Genomic DNA, 16,223 nt, shown 5'->3' with positions numbered 1-16,223 from the left:
AGTTTTCCACAGAAGTGGTTGATGAACAGTGAATATCACTGCCTTTATAGTGCTGTCCGAAATGTAAGCATCCCTGCCTTTTTTAATTAACAATTGTTATTTATTCATTGTATTGTGGTTATATTATTATTATTATTATTATTATTATTATTATTATTATTATTTGTGTGGCTAATTTCTGATTTTCTGCTTTGTCCTTTTATTGACAATGCAAATGGCAAAAAGACCCCTTGCAATAGCACTATATATCAACATTAAAGTAATGAAATGCTGTGGTACTGATGACCCAGAAATAATTATTTATAAATGTTTTAATATAAAAAAGTTATAAACACTTTTTAGAATAATCAGTTTATTTTTGCAAGCAAAGTATAAAAAAGGCAACAAGTCACATTAAGCCAACATGTAATGGTGTCCTTTTTAACCCAACTTTACCGCAGATGAACTAGAATGTTCTAAAAGCAGTCTTTCCACAACGGTTGTGTTTTCAAGGAAGATTAAAAGCTGTGTCAAACCAGTTTTGGCTGTGAAACAATACACCATTGACAGCCCTAAGGCTGAGGAGGGAGTGGTTCAAATATATTTCTAAAATAAATAGAAAAGAATACCATACAGATTTTTCTTAGAAATGAAAACAAGCAACAGCTAGTAAATAACAGCAGTTACTACAAAAATCCTGACTGGAAGATCAAGAGACATTCCTTGGAACATTTTGACATCTCCAATTTGTTTATTTTATTTTGCAGACAATTTAGTCTCAATACCAGTCTTACATGCATGAATTACTGAAGTATGGATTAGAGAATTTTTATTCCACTGATATTAAAATACTAATGGCAAGATAAATATAAAAGAAAAAAAAACATTGAGGTTTTCATTGATTCTTTCATTTTAATTAATTTAGACAAGGATGGGTTCTATCACATTTTCAAAAGGCACAGAAAAAAAAATGAATGTAAAAAAATAACAAATATGCCTTCAACAGTTTTACTTTCCATTTCTGTTTGTAGATTACAACAGAGTTGGATTTGTTAGGATTAGTAGACACACAGACAAAAAGTATGGAAACCTTTTGCACAATCTCCACCCTTGGTCTGCATTCTAAGCCTGTAGCTCTCTGTAGTTAAGAAAAAGAACAGCTGTGGAAGCTAAGAAAGCATTGGCATCATTGCATATGGACAAGATAATGTGCTGCAGATCTTGAAAATGACTGCTTATAATTCATACTGTACATCGTGAGATTTACTCCACAGAGATCTGTGATAATCTGGCTAATTAACAGGGTCGATGTGTATTGATTGAAGCACTGAAATTAAATTCCTGGGTGAAACGAAATAAGGAATCCGGCACATATGTATATTTCACCACTATCACAGAATTTTCATATGGATCGGAGCTCGCATTGTTCGGGGGGATTTCAAGCGAAGTGCCAGTGTTTTATTATTCTCAAAAAAATCACGAAAAGCTAGGGCATCCACAAATACTTAATACAAAACAAAATATCTTAAACTGAAAATGTATTGCAAAGAATACTCTAATCTGTCACAGACTGTGAATTCAATTTACCCCCTTAGCAAGTAGTATAAGGAATTAATTTAGGTTCCGAAAACATATTACATTTTTTTTTATATTTGCTCCAACAGCCATTATTCCACTTCTGCCAAAGGATTATTGTAATCAGTTAATTATTTAATATGCAGAGAAAATGCTAATCTTATTTCATAACTCACAGAGACCTGCTCTTCTACAGCTTTGGACATGATTGAGGTCATATAGCAAGGACACAGTACTCTTGCTATAGAAATATGAGATGTAAGTGTCTGAGAACCTCAGTGTCTGTTTACTTAAAGGTATTAAAGCCACCAAAAAAAAAAAAAACACAAAATGCTATAGCATGAATAAGAACAGGAGCTACTGCACCTGGCACATTAAAATTTGTCTGGAATAATGATTATTAGTTATAAGGTTTCATTTATTTTACATTTAAGTGACAGACTACAGTCAATGTGTTCAGAATTAAAATTACTTCCCTTTCAATCTCTTCACATCATCTGGAAGTCATATAATAATGAGAACAACAGAGAAGTCACGCAGCAGGGTGAAAGGGGCTGCTTATCATTTCATTTATTATAGACGTTCAACGCACAGATTAAATCTGAATGTTTTGTGCTGTGACCAGGTTTAAAATGTACAGATCAAAAACATTAACCTTACATTTTGACTGAGGGCCAAATGATCGGAGATTAACAGGTAAATGGGCTCATGTTTGAGTCCAAGACCAAGACTATGCCACTGTAGTGCGTGTGGACCAGAGCCCCCTGCTCTCATTTGAAACGCCATCTCATGCACCCCAGCAGAGCAACGCACCACTACGCCTAGAGACTGGTCCCCTGCCATGGGGGTTTTGTATGCTCTACCCAGCTCGGAGAGGGGTGACGTCACATTAATGACCTCAGACACTGTGAGCCCCGTTACAACTCCAAGAAATCCAGGTATTATATTTGTGTGATCAGGAAATCACAGTGGATTACACTAAGCATTTACAGTACTGCATCTGATCTTCAGCCAATAGTGTTAAAAATAGGTCCTTGACTTCATGAACGGTGAAATCAAACATCAGAGTGTCTACTGATACAGTAAGTGTATTTAAGGACACCTTTTGGATGCACAGTTACAATTTCAGTATAAAATAACGCACACACCTCTTTATATTGCACTGATCCCGGAGAACCAGCACATTAACCCTTCAAATGCTGCTCTCACATTTTAGGCTGTCACCAGTAATCTTTACATGCAATGCTGCTTGGTCAATGTCTTTCCCATTTCTATACTTTAGAGTTTCCACGTAGAAATTTGAATACCACCAAACATCACTTTTTAGAGAAAGGAATTTCTTTACCTTATGCCCACATAATGCCAACATTGGTGTGCTATTCTTAGAAAGATATATATATATATAATATTGATCTCTCATGTTTAACTGCAGAACACTTGACACTGAGTATGGTTACATGAGCATTAGAAATCTGAGAAAACTGTCTTCCAAAAATGTACTCAGGTATCACAGATCACAAGAACATGGTTTAGGGAAGTTGTACCAGAAAATTCCAAAAGACTATTTCCAGGAAACATCCAACTAGAAAGTTCTGTTTCGATGCCAAAAACAAACTGTACCCTGTGTCTTCCAGATCTGTGGCGCTCATAAGCTTTGTTGTCGTGTACATTTCAGTCATGCCAAATACTGTGCTTTAACTGACAGATTTAAAGGGGTAAGACTAAATTGCCAACATGCATGAAAAGGCAGCTTAACAGAACTGTAGCTGCCTTGTCATGCAACCGGCAACTGGCCTTTTCAAAGAAACACTTTTCTGAAACAGTTTCTTGAATACATTTGTTTTGCTGAATATTTCTCATCATGTAAACATACTTATTTTTACCCTGATAATAATACTGAAATCCAAGTTCCTCTGCTTTTCTGTATTGCAGATACGATGACAGAGAGAAAAAAAACCAGCTCAGTCCCCAAAAAAAAAAAAAAATCTCATATCAGTGAGCATTGCAACACGCAAACAATCACTGTAATGAAGAACGAGGAATAATACAGATCATTCCTTGGGACTTCCTTCCACAATACCCGTCTAGCAGATTAATTACTTATGATTATGTATACGATGGGTTCAGGGCCTAAACAACTTCACAGTTATGCGCAGTATTTTTCCTCTTTGTATTTGCACAGCCTCGGCATATGCCTTTACAACATATTTTGTCTTGTGTCGTTTTAATTTTATCATCGAAAAACATTGCCGGTTGCATTTCACCTGCATTCTGTGGAGAAACACTCAGCCAGAGGGCTCTCACTGTCCTGCATTACTTCAACACACTGAAGTGTGAAATAAAATGGTTGATAACTCCCTTGAATCTGGAGGTCCCCTGTAAGAGACGGACATCTGAAGGAAGATGGTGAAATGAAAGCCTTCTGGTTTAAGGTGCTGATGTTTTTCTCCAAAATGGCACTGGGAGCCTGCTGTTTGGCCATTTTCAATGTAACAGCTTCAGACACTGTACTGGTTTAACACAGTTATCTAATTAAATCACATCACTTACTGTAAAAGTATCAGCCTCCCTGAGATTAAATAAAGATTTCAAATGTGTACAAATAGTTTTTCAATTAAAATGGCTATTGTGACATTTAAATGTCTTTTTGCCAATGTTTAAAAGAGAAATCTGCATTGTCAGCAGATGAAATCAACAAAATCAGACTTGGCGAATACATGTGAGCAGTATTTGGCACAGCAGACTAAACCTTTGTTTATGAGCTATTGCTTGTCAGTATCTCTTTTTTTTATTCTATTGACAATCAAAAACATGGGAATTAATTAATTTGAGGCACAAATGCAGTGAAACTTTGAAACGAGACCAACAAGTCCGCACCAAATACTGATAATATTGAATGGCCAATGAAATGCCAACATTTCATCTCAGGTAAAACTGATATAGCTAATGCAAGATACAAAATAATAATAATAGTAATAATAATAATAATAATAATAATAATAATAATAATAATAAAAAATAACGTTTAAAAATGTACTTGTATAGTTTTGAATATTGCTTGCAGTTAAATTTGTGTTAACTTCACCAAAAAGCAGTATGATTTGAAAACACTTTTCCCTAATAATGCTACAGTACAAAAAAATAAAACAGCACATTAAAACAGGTATTATACAGGTTCTGAATGCATGTACTGAGTTATTTATGCATCTTATCAAACATGATAAGTGTAGTCTGTAATGTAATCTTTGAGTCTGTTAGGCAAAGGCAGTTCCTGAATCCTTTTGGTTGTCTTGTTAATAGAAATCCTACAGAGATGCTGGAGCGAGGGAGTCGATGCATAAATTGGCTTGGTCAACAGGAGCTGCACGGTGCCATTGGGTGGACGAATGGACTCCGAGCCTTTTGAAGTTTTCGATAGAAACACATAGTGTTCTATTAGGTGCACAACGCTGTCAAACTGCTTCAACTTTGGCTTAATGAACAGCACAGAGTCCAGTTTGAACTTGCCGTCCCTGTACTCTATGCGCAGGTTGGTTGGCCCCACTGACGTTTTTGCAGAGATTGTAAACAGGTAGTCCCTCTGTGAGCTATCCCTGACAAGGAAGGTGCCTTCGGCTGTGTCCTGGAGTATCTCTTTAGCTTCATTGGCAGTTAAACTCCCCCAGTACCAACCTAGTCAAAACAAAATACACACATGGAATAGATTAATATCACAGAAGGCAAACAATGCACATGTATGAGAAATGCCTTCTAAGGCAAGAGAAGGAATGTTGGAGACCAGTCTAATCTTAAAATTGAGTTTACCACAAATATCATTTAAGGTGACTACTTCCAGCATCTAAATGAGCAAAAGAATGACAGTAGGGATTGTCACAAGTAAATTGTTAAGACTATTATGCTGTTGTGAAAGGTGTAAGTGTAGTCTTTGCAGTAGCTTCCAATCCTAGAGAAATAGAGAAACACATACATGTACAAAACTGATTTTGGGGCTGAGAGATACGTAGATTCATATCTACAGTTAACCATGCACATTCTGTGTATGATTAAACAGTGATATTTATCCATAATGGCAATTCTGTGGCCATTAGAGATATGAGCCACCCAGTATATGTGATTGATTATTGTTGTTTCCACAGTTTTATTTGCTGACACACTGATCTGGAAGTCAGATAGTTTGTATTTTACAAATGGAGAAAAATAAATATAAAATTAAAGTCATACCTGTATCTCTTCTATGTGCACTACTTTTTCTAAGGGAACTTCAACAAACCTGTAGCAGCCGTATTGTGCTGAATAGTCCAAAACTACAGACATCACCTCCTATATGCTGAGCATGAACGATAAGTGACCCACTGTTCTTACAGCACCATTTCACTTCATTGTGGCTTTGTTTCAGTGACCAATGACTGAGGTTATTTGCAGTAACAGCAAAACTCAAATAGCTCAAGTAAATTGGATACAAAAACTACATATATATTTTTCCAGATGCTTTTTTCAGCAAAAACACAAAAATAATCCCTTCTTCCTTCTCTCTCTCTTTACCTTTGTTCAGGCTCTAAGTCATCAGCACTACAAGGATACTTATTCAATCTTCTCTAGAAGAGGACACTGATTTATGGAATTTGCATATACACCGATCAGCCATAACATTATGACCACCTGCCTAATATTGAGTAGGTCCCCCTTTTGCCCGCAAAACAGCCCTGACCCGTCGAGGCATGGACTCCACTAGACCTCTGAAGGTGTGCTGTGGTATCTGGCACCAAGACGTTAGCAGCAGATCCTTTAAGTCCTGTAAGTTGTGATTGGGGCCTCCATGGATCGGACTTGTTTGTCCAGCACATCCCACAGATGCTCAATTGGATTGAGATCTGGGGAATTTGGAGGCCAAGTCAACACCTTGAGCTCGTGATTCATCAGACCAGGCCACCTTCTTCCATTGCTCCGCAGCCCCATACGCAACAAACTGCGATGTACTGTGTGTTCTGACACCTTTCTATCAGAACCAGCATTAACTTTTACAGCAATTTGAGCTACAGTAGCTCGTCTGTTGGATCGGACCACACGGGCCAGCCTTCGCTCCCCACGTGCATCAATGAGCCTTGGCCGCCCATCACCCTGTCACCGGTTCACCGCTTTTCCTTCCTTGGACCACTTTTGATAGGTACTGACCACTGCAGACCGGGAACACCCCACAAGAGTGCAGTTTTGGAGATGCTCTGACCCAGTCGTCTAGCCATCACAATTTGGCCCTTGTCAAAGTCGCTCAGATCCTTACGCTTGCCCATTTTTCCTGCTTCTAACACATCAACTTTGAGGACAAAACGTTCACTTGCTGTCTAATATATCCCACCCACTGACAGGTGCCATGATAACAAGATTATCAGTGTCATTCACTTCACCTGTCAGTGGTCATAATGTTATGGCTGATCGGTATATATATATATATATACACATACCTATATGGTCATACATTTTAAAATATTTTAAAACTATACCTGTACACTATAGCAACACGTGAAGATGCATATAACCATAGCTGTGCTATCTATCCTCTACATTAGCAATTTTCTCCACATCTTTGTATTTTCTTCCTCATTTAGAAAAACAGGTATTAACCTAATGTAATGTTAGCATAAAGTTAGTTATTTTATTAATATGGCCCATGAGGTCTTCTGATATAAGAACAGAATGCCATCCAACCACAACAGTAGATGCTTATGGCAATGAAAAACTGCAGCAAAACTGTGTCAGGACCAAACTAATCTTCAACACACATAATTAGGAACCTACTGCTTCATCTGGGAACTTTCACAAGAGTGCTGCACATTCATGTGTCCCTTCAAGCCAACACAAAGCTCTATTGCCAGGTCACAGTACAGTCCATAACATAATTCACTATTATCGAGCTCTTGTCCCTGAGCAAAGACCCTGTAGTGTAGCGCTCATAACTAGGGGAACTACCTGGGTTTTATGCACAGACAATGCAATTCAATGCAATTGCTGGCTCCCCAGAGTGTGTAGTGTAGTGTTTGACTGATACAACCAGGAAAAAATGTAGTAATAAGTTCCACACAGTGATGAATTAGAATTAGAAGGTCCACTCCCCCACCCCCCTCAGAAAATATCTCAACCCCCCGGTGAATACATCTGGGATGTTCTTGTGACATACACCTTAGTGGCCACCGACTTCAGAGGAGTGTGGGAGACAACTCTGCAAGACATCCTTGATCGGGAACATAGCACGCTTTTTTGCCAGGCCTGTACTGCTCTTCTAGGAAACCATGTCATGGTTGGAAGAGTATTTTCCAGGACTGTGGGACACAGTGGGGTTTCTAAATTATTATTTTAAAGGGACTATTTTCATAGGTCTATTGAGATTTCCTTATACTTTTGTGACACTTAAAATTCAATCTTAATAAGCACTCCTATGAGAACAATCATACTGAAGAAGTATGCATATGTGCCAGAAAGAAAACTGGTCTCTTCAGAAGCCCGTTTCTCAACTGCAGCTGCTGCAAGTAGGTCAGTCTTTCAGACAGGTCTTGAGGATGTTTTAACACACCTTGCTAAAGGTGAATCCTAATATCTCCAGCTCTATAAATAGCTGCCAGGTTTGCTTGTTTCTTTGATTTTGTTTATACTTCTTTCCTTCACTAGGACAACAAATGTGTTTGCCCTTGACACACAACACAAGTACTCTGGCAATGATGACACTCATTTTGTAGGTAAATAGAAAACATCATGTGCCCTGCTGTCTGGAAAGTGTATTTCTTTCAGCACAGTTGTAACCCTTTATGTTGTGTTTATGTAGTTAGTAAATTATGTGAAAAAAACATACATGTTGCCTTGCATAAGGGCATGTAATACTACTACTACTAATAATAATAATGCTTTCATTAAATTAATCCTTAAAAAGGCTACAAAACAGTTAATCCATCCTTAATAGAATTCAGGTTATGTGCATTGTGTTTGCGAAGACATGTTCTGGAGCTCTACTTATACAGTAGTTCTGAGTAAACAGAAAAACATCTGTCTCTAAGATGGGCTAGAGGAGATCCCAGCACTCTTCTCATGGTGTGCTATGCTCTGTATTGTGTGAGCTGGCACCCAGGAGGCAGGAGGCAGAGGCAGAAACTGAAACACAAAAAGAAAACCACCAGCACATGGGCCTGCAAAAAACACAACTCAAATAATCTCTAGAATGCTCCCTTCCAGTCAGTGTCTTTCTCTCTCCCAGTCTTTCAGTCCTTTTCTGTTTGGAGCAGAGGCTCCTTAAAAGGGTGTGGTGCCAGTCCAGAGGGATAATTGACTGATTAGCCATTCATGAAACAGCAATGTACTGCATTCTCTGGACGATCAGTCATCAGGCCTCCCGGACCGGCACACCTGAAGAGTCCCAATCTCTGTGGCGGGGGGAGGGGGGATGAATCACCCGGTCACGATATTTAGAGAGACAGAAATATATGTGTTCACTATTATTATTAATATTAATATTATTTTTGAAGCAGTTAACACACTGGAGCACTTCTATGTTGTGTATAGTGTGTGTGTATGAGAGAGAGAAAGATAGAGGTTTTTATTGGCCATGGAGAGTTCAGGCGCTGATGAGCAGCTTCACTAATAGAGCTTAATAATTGTATTATTATTTGATATCCTGCTCCTCTTCCTGACCTTTAATACCAAGGGATGTTATTGATTAATATTAATATGTATGTATTTTTACACTTGTGGTGAAACATACATAGTTTTCTGGAAACCTTACTGGGATCTTACAAAGACAGAAAGACTTTACACTGTACACTATACACACACCTAAAGGATTATTAGGAACACCTGTTCAATTTCTCATTAATGCAATTATCTAACCAACCAATCACATGGCAGTTGCTTCAATGCATTTAGGGGTGTGGTCCTGGTCAAGACAATCTCCTGAACTCCAAACTGAATGTCTGAATGGGAAAGAAAGGTGATTTAAGCAATTTTGAGCGTGGCATGGTTGTTGGTGCCAGACGGGCCGGTCTGAGTATTTCACAATCTGCTCAGTTACTGGGATTTTCACGCACAACCATTTCTAGGGTTTACAAAGAATGGTGTGAAAAGGGAAAAACATCCAGTATGCGGCAGTCCTGTGGGCGAAAATGCCTTGTTGATGCTAGAGGTCAGAGGAGAATGGGCCGACTGATTCAAGCTGATAGAAGAGCAACTTTGACTGAAATAAGCACTCGTTACAACCGAGGTATGCAGCAAAGCATTTGTGAAGCCACAACACGTACAACCTTGAGGCGGATGGGCTACAACAGCAGCACTCATCTCCACTACAAATAGGAAAAAGAGGCTACAATTTGCACAAGCTCACCAAAATTGGACAGTTGAAGACTGGAAAAATGTTGCCTGGTCTGATGAGTCTCGATTTCTGTTGAGACATTCAGATGGTAGAGTCAGAATTTGGCGTAAACAGAATGAGAACATGGATCCATCATGCCTTGTTACCACTGTGCAGGCTGGGGATGGTGGTGTAATGGTGTGGGGGATGTTTTCTTGGCACACTTTAGGCCCCTTAGTGCCAATTGGGCATCGTTTAAATGCCGCGGCCTACCTGAGCATTGTTTCTGACCATGTCCATCCCTTTATGACCACCATGTACCCATCCTCTGATGGCTACTTCCAGCAGGATAATGCACCATGTCACAAAGGTCGAATCATTTCAAATTGGTTTCTTGAACATGACAATGAGTTCACTGTACTAAACTGGCCCCCACAGTCACCAGATCTCAACCCAATAGAGCATCTTTGGGATGTGGTGGAACGGGAGCTTCGTGCCCTGGATGTGCATCCCACAAATCTCCATCAACTGCAAGATGCTATCGTATCAATATGGGCCAACATTTCTAAAGAATGCTTTCAGCACCTTGTTGAATCAATGCCACGTAGAATTAAGGCAGTTCTGAAGGCGAAAGGGGGTCAAACACAGTATTAGTATGGTGTTCCTAATAATCCTTTAATAGAGTGTACATCCACTGACCCTCAACAAATCTGATTCACAAAATACATATCAGCAGACACCAGGCCTCTCCCAAGGTGGACCCTACGGCTGGTGCCACCGAGCTGCCTGACTTGGGAAGCTGGAGCAAACGAGCTGAAAACAAATCCTGCCGACCCTGAGGTTACAAAAGCGTATGATTTCACTGTTGACAAGGGAAATACTTGTGATGTGATTTAACATCAAATGCACTGACGGGCAGTTGGGCTGCTGCAGGTCCTGTCTGCATTGTGGCGTGTGCAGTGTAGAGACAAGTAAGACGATGTGTGTCTTGAGCTGTTTCCCTATACTGCCGGATTCGCTCTCCCGATTCCATTTCGTCAGACGGTTTGACTGCTCTAGTGTTTTAGGACTCATATTATTCGGTTCACACGACTAAATGGGTAATCACATGAAAGCCGTCACATTTAATAGAGCAGTAGGTGTCAGAGTCGGCTCCAGCACAACAATGCATTTTAAAGGTCAGTGTCTCGCAGGAGGAATGTTCGCCCTTCTAGAAAAAATGGAAGGTTGAAAAGCAGCAGACTTAAAAATAACAAAGTGCAGATGGTGCAAACCTGAAAATAGTCCAAGAACAAATGATGAAGCAACTCAAAACAGCAATCCACAAAAATGAACTATATGAGAAACTGTTGTGTGTGTGTGTGCGCGCGCGTGTACGTGTGTACAGGTGTGTGTGAGTGTATAGGTGGATGTGTTCCTGTCTACCTATCCGAGTGGGGACACTCATGATGTGGGGACTTGGTAGCAAAGTAGGGACCTTTCCCAAATCCCCACTTGGCAAAGCCTTTAAATCATGCTTAGACCCCCCCAGTGAAGTTTTTCTTATATGGCCAAGTGGGGACCTGGGGGGTCCCCAAATGTGTAACTTTGTTTCTCATTGCTGCCCCTGTATGCTGTGGAAATAGCTGTGTCGTAACAGAAAATAACAGTGGAAATAATTGTCATTACTTGTACAAGGAAAAAATATATATATGACAAGAATATAATGATTAATAATGGAAGTACCTTAACAGTACAGTCAATTCCATAGGCTGAATCATGGTTCATGAGGCTATTAAAGGATATTGACAAATAAGTGTAGTTCAATTAACAATACTGTACATATATTAGCTCCCAGATAACACTGATTTAAATGAAGGGACTAAATACTTTCCACCATGGTAAACTGCATATTAACACTTTGGAGCTCCTGTGTGGATCCAAGCAAATGAGTAGTGTTTGAATAAAGTATTACATTCTTTGCCCACTGACAGAAAAATGTGAATAAAGTTATAAAAAAGATGTGTTATTTGTGGGTTGATATATTAAATGGAGGAATAAGCCAAAAAATGGAAGCAGTACAAATCCCTAACAAACATATGTTTAAGGAAAACCCCAGGGGCACAAGAAGTTATCTTTATAAGGTAATTAGTTCACAACCGCAAACAAGAACAACTTGAGCTGAGTTTTCTCTTTTACTAAGAAAACAGTATACTATTCCTCTTGTGAGGGTGCAATACCTATTTTACACTCCACCACGACTGCTCTCAATTTATCCGGATTGACATTTGTTCAAGGTATTCCGTGATTAAAATGTAACATTTACATTACACTGTGTCAACTGGGATCTGGGTATAAGCCAGCCGTAGCTTTCCTGAAAGCCTGAGGGGTATTATAGAAGTCATCTTCACTTGCTTGTGTTTTATGTGGCTTATTGACATGTTGACTTGTTCCATTGATATTAATTTGTCATTCCCTATGTATTTTGAAGGCCTTAATCACTTGGCAAAGAAAATAGGCATACCTGTCAGACAAACAGACATTTAACACACCACCTATTTATACATCATAATTCCAATATTGGACGGCAGTCTATATTAGATGGAGGATCCTTTTTATTATTATTATTATTATTATTATTATTATTATTATTATTATTATGTATTGGCAGACGCCCTTATCCAGGGCGACTTACAACATAAGTGCAATACAAAGTGATCCTTCCTTGTTCATCAGGCAAACCCACCATTTAGCACAGTGTTTTAAGCTGGTTAGTGTCAGGTCCGGTGACTCCGAGTTTTAATTTATTTAAAGATCAATGAAAACCAGGCTGTCAAACCAGAAAGATCAATTTTATTTCATTTTTTAAACCAAGAGGTTCGATTTCATCCTCCCTACATAATTAACAATCTGAATTACAGCTTTAGGTCCAGGTGGACTGGACAAATGTAGGATGAAGGCCCATCATGTAGTATGTACATTAAAAAAAATCAGTAAATCGTATTTCATTTGCATAGCCATTCCATAATTAGCTATTTAAATTAATCATTTAAGTCTCTTTAGCAAAACACCATTAATAAAAGTCAACAGATAAACCCTCACAAATAATATGGTGAATCTTTCAGGCCACAAAGTATCAATTAACCCTGCTTAGGTAATGTAATTTAACTTGTGTGAATGAGTGAATTACACAGAAGATAAATATAAATATGAGACTTCATTGCTAAGACACAAAAACGTTTTATTACGTTGCATCCTACATTCCGCTACCAAGTCCCAAATATTTGGACACGTAGGCTGCTAGCAGACTGCACTCTTTAATGCTTTTTTTTTCATTATTATTAAAATCTACTGTAGATCCTAACACCACAACGCAATAATCACATTAAGGTGTACAACCTGTGATTTACATAGAAACACCATTTACATATAGTTTATTTTAAAATAGTTTTTTTAAACACTATTTTAATAACTGATTAACTTATACAGCTTAATAAAAACAAGTCTATGACTATGACATTTGTAATATTGTATGTTCTTAAAATAACTACATTTTCTTAGAGTGTGTGTGTTGTGTGTGGGGGGGTATTTTATTGATTTATTTCAGGGGAGGGGAGGGACGACTTCAACATACCACACTTGGGGGTGACGGACAAGTGCATGTAGGGTCAGTGTTAAGGGCTGGGAGGAGGTGGGCGTCGTACCTGTCTTTTTCAGGTCTCTCATGGCTGCTGCAATGCGGCTCTGGTCGTTATCTAGCGCCCTGGATTCCGTGTCCGATCTCCGGTGGTTTTCTATGGTTTCGGTGGAGTCAGGAGAATGGCAGGTCATTGGGTAGCTCCCTGGCATCCACCGATCAGCATCCGACAAACTTTGTAGGTTTTTTCCTTCTTGAGATGTATTCCACATTCACACACCAAATGTAATAATAATAAGTGAAAAAACTTCCAAGGAGAGCCTCGCAATTTCAGGGAAAATGTGCGTTTCCACCTAAAACAAAAGGGTTGCCGTTATTGATGTATTTTCCCATAGTCTGACTCAGTAAGAGTTCATACCGCTCTCCACGGCTGTCGCAAATGTAGCCAATAAACCCCAATGCGAAGGCGTCCGTGTCATTATTTCAAACAACTAGAAGAACACATTGGCAAGACCGTGCCAACCCTGAGCGGGAAATAAGCCACTAACTTCATAACTATTTTCACAACCGTCGTTCATTACTGTACAATAATATGCGACACATCAAAACAAACAAACCACCGACCAGCCTTTTTCTATATATGACAGCCCATACCTTTCCAGTTAGGTGTATGAATGATCCGACCGTCCAAGGAGTAACACAATCTAGAAATACATCTCATATAAACGGTCCGTGTGTGTGTGTGTGTGTGTGTGTGTGATGCATGTACGAATTAAAAACTTTATAGGATTAAACACAACCACTCGGTCACCCGAAACACTGCGCCCATCCTTGACATGGTTGAATCAATAATGACTCAAAATAAATAAAAACCATAATACATATGACAATAATAACAATAACACAAAATATGAAGCTGCTATTAATGGTGATCATCGGCACTGTCAGTGTGATCATGAACAGCAGCTTCATGTGTTGTGTTATTATGCCAGCCCGCACTGCCGTGCCAGGTGGGTGCAGGAGAGGCTCGAGGAGGGCACCCTGCGCGGCGCGAGGGCTCTTACCTGCGGCGCGTGCGGGGGCAGCGGGGGGCAGCGGGCACGGGGCTTCATGCCCACCGAGACATCCCGCCGCGGCGCTGCACTGCCCGTCGACGACACAGGACTGCACCCATCCGGCTGCCGCACAAGTATCTACTGGACAATGGACGACAGAGCCGAGACTCATATAAAGCACGACGGCGCTCCCCCACACTCGGGCGAACAGCGCCGTGACGGCAGCGGCTAACAGCCCCGGCGCGCCTGCGGACGTCTTCTCGGACTGCGCGGCAGATCTGTATGTCTTTGCATTTGTCGTTTAGTGTATGTGTTTTCATGTATTTATTGTACTCGTAATTGTGTCGATTTATTTATTTATGTGTCTATTTTTTGATGGCTCTAACCCGTCAGGGACACTTCAGCCAGCTGCTACAGAACACAAAGGCCGATTTCCAGGAACTTTCCAGGAATCGGGTCATGTGACATTTCTGGCTCGCACAGTTTTATTAAGGTGGATCCAGATACACCTAGCGACTCGACGGTCTTCTTGCAGACCAAAACAAACAAACAAACACAAAAAGATGCAGTGGTTAAAATAAAACATTCTACAGTATGTTTCTATTGAATGTTTATATAATAATAATGAATTCAATGGAGTAGTAGCCTCAATGAAAATAAAGATCAAAGTATTTTGTAGATCCACCTACAAATATAAATAAATACAGCATTTAATTGTGTAAATGCTTGGTCCGCCTTCAAATGAGTTATTCTGGTTTGAACTTGTTTTAATCGTGCCCTAGATCCCTTTTCTACTGCTTAAGAAAATGCACCGACGCATGGGAACCTGTGCACAAATCATCATAGGGTTAATGCTGCTGTCTGCACACAATGCACAGCCGCACTCTTATATAGCCGCATCATATTCCGTTGGGCTGCCTCATTTATCCACAGCTCGATCTCTTTGTTTTCCTTGATGGTTTGTTTTTATTACATGATTAGAACCAAATAGCTAATTGAACCACGTGATACATTATTCAGTGAAGATAGCATGGTAGGGCAGGAATCCCCCAAATCGCAAATCTTTGAGCTTTCTTTTGAAAAACAAGAAAGAAAGCATTTGTGTATACAGTATATCTGTATATGTGTGTTGCTGCCTGTAAGCAAATGGTTGCCTAATTGCAATATGCCACTGGATACCATTTTTTCGTCTCCCCCCATTTCTGTGGTAAAGCATGACCCTTTAACGTGGAAGGCTGCAGAATTACACACCCTCAATATCATGAAGTGTGTCTTGTTGTAAGTGGTTTGCTGTGACCTCTGCAGTGCAGTCTGCTGACACGAACTCTACTGCAAGTTGGCTTTTCAATCGGTTTCGGCTGATACGTGGGAATGGCGACGTGTGCTTTCGTGTTAATTGAACTGGCCGGTCGTCCTTAACAAGCACTTTCTAATGTCTCGATGAAATGGGCTACCGAATGCAACAACACTAGAGCAAACACAAACTTCAAGGTCAAAACTTTGGATTGACTCGTCTTTCGTGTCATAGACTGCCTAGCTTGCTAACTTGTTGTTTTGTAGGTTCTTGTTTGCTGCGAAAGTAAAACAGATCTTTCAGGAAACAACTTTCTTTTGTAGAGGAAGCCGATGAGCGTAAATAACCACCGACCCTGTTCGCATTCAGAACAATGTA

At 39.7% G+C, this 16,223-nt stretch overlaps 1 protein-coding gene across 2 annotated transcripts; it reads right to left on the bottom strand.

Annotated features, from left to right (window-relative positions):
* Window positions 1-335: 335 nt before the first annotated feature.
* Window positions 336-15,252, bottom strand: socs2 (suppressor of cytokine signaling 2). Of its 2 annotated transcripts, none has more exons than XM_066704974.1 (3): window positions 14,561-15,252; window positions 13,564-13,849; window positions 336-5,226 (listed from the first exon to the last, which is right to left on the bottom strand). In XM_066704974.1, exons 2-3 carry the CDS (start codon window positions 13,766-13,768, stop codon window positions 4,766-4,768), a joined length of 666 nt encoding a protein of 221 aa, XP_066561071.1. In that variant the 5' UTR covers window positions 13,769-13,849; window positions 14,561-15,252; the 3' UTR covers window positions 336-4,765. The 2 variants fall into 2 exon arrangements, with proteins under 2 accessions (XP_066561071.1, XP_066561072.1); XM_066704975.1 differs by lacking the exon at window positions 14,561-15,252 and adding an exon at window positions 14,151-14,200.
* Window positions 15,253-16,223: the final 971 nt, after the last annotated feature.

This window comes from Amia ocellicauda, chromosome 5 (assembly GCF_036373705.1).
Source record: "Amia ocellicauda isolate fAmiCal2 chromosome 5, fAmiCal2.hap1, whole genome shotgun sequence".
In the NCBI taxonomy this organism is placed as follows: domain Eukaryota; kingdom Metazoa; phylum Chordata; class Actinopteri; order Amiiformes; family Amiidae; genus Amia; species Amia ocellicauda.
Note: the sequence above shows the minus strand (reverse complement) of the source record. Positions and strands in the feature narration are given on the sequence as shown.